The following is a 6492-nucleotide window of genomic DNA, read 5'->3' as shown; positions in this document are numbered from 1 at the left end:
CCCGACCCCATCAGGTGGGGCTGCAAAGCCCATCTCCAAACGTAGGCAGCCCCTCCGGATGGCGCCTTTCACCACTAGGGGCCTCCCTAAGAGAAGTGATCAGAGCTCCAGAGCCCGAAACCCAGCTCCGGGTCTCCACGGGTGTGTGGCCTTCAGGGAGGTCCCACCCATTTTATGGCTCACGGCAGCCCCAGACCGGTTGGGACTGGCAGGTGAAGAGCCATGAAAGCCGCCTTCCTCTTTGCTGACAATTTTTGGACGTGATGGTGGCGGCCCCGGGTGGAGGTATGACTTGACCAGTGGTAACGTGACAGACTCCTGCTTCCACAGGGGAATCAGGCTAGCTCGCAGCAGAATCTTCGAGGCGCCTGCTCTGCCTGGATACCCTTCCCCTTCTTGTGGTTGTCCTAGGTGCCCAGGCACCGACCCATCAAGATGAGAAGCAGAAGGCTCAGCAGATGCAAGACCGGACAGCCTGGCGGCCTCTGTTGCACATTTTCAACACCACCTGACGTTCCTCCCGTCCTCGAAGTGGGTGGTCAGAAGACTCCTAAGCAGGAAAACTGCAACCCCATTATTTGCCTTTGAAACTGTCCGCGACCCGGCCTGGGGAGGTTGCCAGGGAGCCTCAGGTGGCTTTAGCTCCTCACCGGTGGTTACTTCACTTGCAAAATAGAGAAGAACCGGATTGCTAAGCAGTATTTGCATATTGTCTTGAGATGATCATTTCAGGAGTTACTCTGAGCTTCTTGAAACTGGAATGGTTTTCTAAACCAAGTCACGGTTAGGATCCTTGTACGCCCGGGACACGCCTAAGTGTGAACACAACTAAATTGTGTTTATTAAAAATCACACACAGGGATGCGTAGGTGTGCGTATACACGTCCGTACGAGTATGTATGTATGTATCACCACTCGCTCGGCCTCCGTTCGGCAAATTCAAGACAATTTACTCTAATCTTTTCAGCAGGTGACCAGAAAAGACCAGATTCAAGGCCAACAAGCACCTGTGTTTCCCTCAAACTCCAAAGCATCTTATCTCCAGCATCTTCACACAGGGAATCCAGGCTCTAGGAGGCTGGGTGTTGCCTACATGCGCCAGCACCCCAGGGCCTTTGCTCTTGAAGATACTATCAGCGGCTTCCTGCAGACAGTAAGTGGTGGCTGTTTCTTTCTGGGCCCCTGCGCTGTGGTCAGGGAGCAAGGCAGCCCCCACTCCAGCTGCGTTACCACACATCACCCGTCCCCCCGAAAACCCCAACCAGTGTTGAGGGCCGGCCTCTGCTCCTCCCGTCCGTTCTGGGGCCCAACCCTGTCGGGCACAAGACCAATGACTGTTAGGCTCCGAGCACGGGCCTCAGTGACTCTGCAGAAAGGCTGCAGCTAGAGAGAGGAGACTCCTCTGAGAGCGGAAGTGAGCATGGAGGCTCTGGCTTCTACAGGCAGAGCGGCCACGTCAAGGAGCCCAGAGTCCTTGAGGCACTTCCTGGTGACCCCAATTCTTCTATCAGTAGCCGGGGCAATAAACACTCAGGAGCACCTCTCTGCTGACGTCTCCGTCAGGGTCACACACTGCAAACCCCCAGCCAGGAGGCGGAAGCCATCTTCCTGCTCTTCCGCAGCTAACCAGCGCTGGGGCTCAGCCTGGAAGTGTGTGCGGCTCTGGAAGGTCGGGTGTCCCGGAGGGCATTTCAGGCACTGTGTGACAACCCCTAGAAACTTGCAGAACCCCTCACAGAAGCACTGACGGCCCCCTCGGGGCTGAGCGGCAGGGGCCACATCACAAACCGCGGCGGCACATCTGAGCAGCGTTTGAGTCACTTCCATGTGACCCTTGGGTGAAGACACAAATAGACCCTTTGATGTGTGGGTCCCTAACTGAGAAGCTGTGTGCTCACCGGGCCTCACAGAGATGCTTGGCCTTCTCTCCTCCCACTTCCTCTTCCTTTTGGTGAAAGGAAAACACCAGGAAATGACATGGAAAGGCCGTCGGGGCCGGCACTTCCTGGCTGTCACTGCCGACAAGAATGCCTCAGTGCACACGAAGAGGGGACCCTGGGGTGCTGGGAAGCAGAAGCCCCAAGCTGGAGGGAGGGCTCTAGGGCCACAGGCCGGGCCTTCCAGGAGCTGGGGGGAATGTTCCTTCACTTATTCGTCAAATGCACATTTATTGCATGCTGGCTGGGTGCCGGCCCAGTTAGGTGCACTGAGAATTCTGGGGGATCCCTGCCTTCAGGAAGTGCCGTTCTAGTCTGGGAGCCCCACAATACCCCAGTCACTCCTGCTCGTCAGCCGCCTCGTCCAACAAAAACGCGCCAGGGGCCTAGGATGTGTCACACAGTGAAATCACTGTGGAAAAAAATCATATGTTATGGGGAGGAAGCACCCCTACACACCCACTCTAAGCCAGATTGTTAAATGCAAGCCTGGACTGACAAGCTGGATGGATCCCAGGGGAAGAGGCGAGAAGAGAGGAAGGAGAGCCTTGTCTCAGAGGCTTAATCTGTCAGGGCTTCTTCAACTAGATCGGGGCNACAAAGGAGGCCCTGATGAGAAGAAGCAGCGAAGCCCCTGCAGAGCCTGAGGGGGGCGCACACGTCCGCCACTTACCCGGTGTCCCGTCTGAGACCTGCCAAAGAGCACGGCAGAGGCATCCACACCGTCCAAGTGCCGGTCTCGGGGAAGGCTGGCCCCGGCCAGGGCTACCACAGTGGGGAAGATGTCCAGCACGCTGCGGGAAGAACAAGACAGCGTCGGCCCCGGCTGCTCCCAGACTCTCTCCCTGGCCCGAGCTGTGGCCGAGGCCCACCCAAACCAGTCCAGACTGAGCACGGACCCACATCTTCCCATACAGCCCGCCTCCTCTGCCCGCCAGTCCTCCCTTCAGGCCCCACCTGGATTTCTGCTCTTATAAGAGGCAGACTGGCACTGTGGCTTAGTACCCAGGCTGGTGGCCAAGTGCTATCATGTCTCAAGCCCCAGAGTTATATCTGTGTGTCTTCTCAAGGCCTCCATTTCTATTCTCTCAAATGGGCATGACAATACTAATGCCCACCTCACAGGGTATCGTGTGGATGAAACACACAGATGAGACATGTAGAGAAAGATGATGTTTGTGTTGTCATTCACAAGGGCATCCCTATGGATCTAAGAATGAAGAGGGTCTGCCTGTCACCAGCTAGGCCACAGCCACTAGCTGAGAAGGAAAGGTGTATGTCAGACATCTCCAGAGAACGTTCGCTTCATTACTCCTGCCCTGAGTCTCTGTGTCACAAATATTTAGTCTTGGTTTAAAATGCCACGGTGGGCCCCCCAGGTGGCTCAGTTGGTTAAGCATCTGACTTTGGTTCAGGTCATGTTCTCATGGCTTGTGAGTCTGAGCCCTGCGTCAGGGTCTGTGCTGATAGCTCAGAGCCTGGAACCCACTTTGGATTCTGTGTCTCCCTCTCTGTCTCTCTGTCCCTCCGCTGCTTGTGCTCTGTCTTTCTGTCTCTCAAAAATAAATGAACATTAAAAAAAAATTTTAAATGCCATGGTGGGGTGCATGGGTGGCTCCGACTCTGGCTCTGGTCATGATCTCACGGTTTATAGGTTTGAGCCCCGCGTCAGGCTCTATACTGACAGCTCAGAGCCTGGGGCTGTTTCGGATTCTGTGTCTCCCTCTCTCTCCCCCTTTCCTGCTCAGACTCTCTTTCTCAAAAATAAACATTAAAAAAATTATTTTTAATTAATATGCCATGGTATGTGAAACATTCCACCCCCTTTATTTCAGTGATTTCTTTCCCAGTACAAAATAGTAAATGTTTATGGTGGGGAAAAAAAAAATAGAACACCCAGAAATATAAAAGAGAGAACAATGCACACATCGTCCATCACCCAAAGGCAGCCACTGTTACCATCCTCACGGACTTTGTTAATGTGGGTTGTAAGTCACATGGCACAATTTGACTCTATTACGGGGCATGTCGCCCACCAGCCTGGTGTGGGCCCATCAGGAAAAAACTCTCCAGCATAAACAAACAGATCATCTTTTCAACAAAGCTGTTTATCCTCAGGCCGGGCCAACTGAGTCAGCAGGGTGATGCGGTCAGACGGGCAGGCCAAGGTGAGGAGCATCCCCCCCAGGAGAGAAGCCCTGGGGTGCGGGGGGCTGGGCACAGCGCCAAACTTCAGGCATGCCTTTAGGGAGGCCTCAGGGGCCACCCCTCCCACGGCCACCACTCTGAGGTCCGGGGACGGGCTCTCCACCCACCAAGAAGGGGCTGCAGAAGGGGCTCACCTTGGGGCTCTGCCTAGGACCCCGGACAAGACTCTCCCCCTGGACGGTGGCATGGGTCGTTTCTGGTTTTGCCTCCTGCTGTCACGGTCCGCAGAGCTGTTGGCTTATCTCTCGAGATCCGTGTCCCGAGGCTGGCATCACACACAGGCAAAGCCAAGGAGTGCAGAGTAAGCACGAACAGAGTACAGCACAGTCCAGAAGCCTGTCCGGAGTCCAAGGATCCTGCTCCAAAGCAGCCGGTGCAGAGGACAGAGGTGCTGTCCGAAAAGACAGTGGCGGCTGGGGCCGTTTGTTGGAGTTTTCTCCAAACTGCACCCCTAAGGGAGCCTGGCATCACAGAGGGGTCACATCAGAGAACAGGGAACACAGGATCTGTGTCGGACTGGAATGTATGACTTACGTTCTCTTTCTGTCTTGTGCTTTCTCCCCTGTGTCCTGAGGCTAATGAAATAAAGCGCTAAAGTCTAATGTTCGTGGAACCCCAGCGTCTCAGGGTTCATTCGTCAGGATCCTCAGAGGGTCCCTTGTCCTCCCAGAGCACAGAGAAAACCGTTGGCCCACGAGGGAATCTTCAGCATCTCAGATGACTGGCCGATCCAGCATCACCGCCAAGCTCAGGCTGTCACAAAGTCCTTCCCGCCCCCAAGGTCAGGCCCAGGGGAGGGCACACGTGTCCCCATACTGTCCTGGGGCTGGGTCCACAGCCTCAGCTTGAGCTTTGAGAAAACATCGGTCCTATGGGGGCCACCCAAGGGACCCCAGCGGCTCCAAACCTCAAACCCTACCTCAGAAACTGGTCTGACAGTCTTTGAAGCCTTCAAGAAAGAGACAAAAAACAAACAAAAACCCAAAAATCTACATTTTCAAGTCTCTGTGGCTGGTGATACTTTGCGCAGGGCCAAACTCTGGCTTTTGTGGCATCTGCAGGTACTTGTGTCTTCACGGGCCCCCTTCTTCCACACAAAATACTAAAGAGTTGGGACACCTGGGTGGCTCAGTCAGTTAAGTGTCCGGCTTCGGCTCAGGTCATGATCTCCTGGTTTGTGGGTTCAAGCCCCGTGTCAGGCTCTATGCTGACAGCTCAGGGCCTGGAGCCTGCTTTGGATTCTGTGTCTCCTCCTGTCTCTGACCCTCCCCTGTCTTTGTCTGTCTCTCAATAATAAATAAACATTAAAAAAATTAAATCAATACACTAAAAAGTATATTTCACAACTGTATCAACCATTTTCTTCAACCGAAAAGTTCCTTTCTTCTCCTTCTGATTTGAGAAGAAATTAAAAAGCTCATGTGTTCCAGGGCACCGGGGTGGCTCAGCTGGTTGAGTGTCTGACTTCGGCTCAGGTCATGATCTCACAGTTTGTGAGTTCGAGCCCCGCGTGGGGCTCTGTGCTGACAGCGTGGGGCCCACTTTGGAACATCTGTCTTCCTCTCCCTCTGCCCCTCCTAAGCTCATGCTCTCTCTCTCTCTCTCTCTCTGTCTCTCAAAAATAAATAAACATTTAAATACAAAAATAAATAAATAAAAATCTCATGTGTCCCTAAAAATCTCGTGGGCCTTAGAGGGTGCCTGGGGGGCTCAGTAGGTTAAGCGTCCAGCTCTTGTTCTCGGCTCAAGGCATCTCACAGTTCATGAGATCAAGCCCCAAGTCAGGACACCCCGCTTGACTGGGCCTTCTGGTTATGAGAAGTGACACAAAAGTCTGCCATTAGAGTGGGCCGGGGGACACCTTTGCTGGTTCTGCCGCCCATATGAAAATAGTTGCTTTTTTTCTCAACATGGCTTCGGCCAGCCGACGGCACCGAAGGTGGCTCAGAGGAAGTGTGCCTATTTGTGTCCCCATCCAAGGTGTCGCTCCAGGAACCTGGGCGTGGAGAGCAGGCCGTGGGGAGGGGGACGCAGGAGGGCCCGGCCGGTGGAGCAGAAAGGCTGCCGCGAGCTTGCTTGGGCCCAACAGCCCCCCTCAGGACGGGTGCAGGTGGGCACCCAGGCGCTGTGCTGGGGGTGCGGGGGGAGAGCATCCCGGGGCAGAGGGAAGGGCTGGGAGGGGAGGTGTTTCCTGGAAGCCGGGGACACTGTAGCTGGGAAAAGGCGGTGTGATCTGAGGGCAGGAAGCGGGAAGTAGCAAGGAGGCTGCCAAGGGAAGGATTGGGGGCGCGTGGGCCCGGACACAGAGGGAGGGGAGAACAGAACTTCCTCCGGATCCGATCTAGAG

At 54.7% G+C, this 6492-nt stretch overlaps 1 protein-coding gene across 3 annotated transcripts in view; it reads right to left on the bottom strand.

Annotated features, from left to right (window-relative positions):
* ARSG (arylsulfatase G) overlaps nucleotides 1–6492 on the bottom strand; it is an 86100-nt gene that overhangs the window by 6581 nt on the left and 73027 nt on the right. For all 3 annotated transcript variants that reach the window (XM_077780432.1, XM_077780434.1, XM_077780433.1), the window contains one exon: nucleotides 2611–2731. In XM_077780432.1, the coding sequence (XP_077636558.1) occupies nucleotides 2611–2731 (121 nt within the window). The remainder of the gene's footprint in view (nucleotides 1–2610; nucleotides 2732–6492) is intronic.

The sequence above is a fragment of the Crocuta crocuta genome, unplaced genomic scaffold (assembly GCF_008692635.1).
Source record: "Crocuta crocuta isolate KB4526 unplaced genomic scaffold, BGI_CrCroc_1.0 scaffold288, whole genome shotgun sequence".
In the NCBI taxonomy this organism is placed as follows: domain Eukaryota; kingdom Metazoa; phylum Chordata; class Mammalia; order Carnivora; family Hyaenidae; genus Crocuta; species Crocuta crocuta.
Note: the sequence above shows the minus strand (reverse complement) of the source record. Positions and strands in the feature narration are given on the sequence as shown.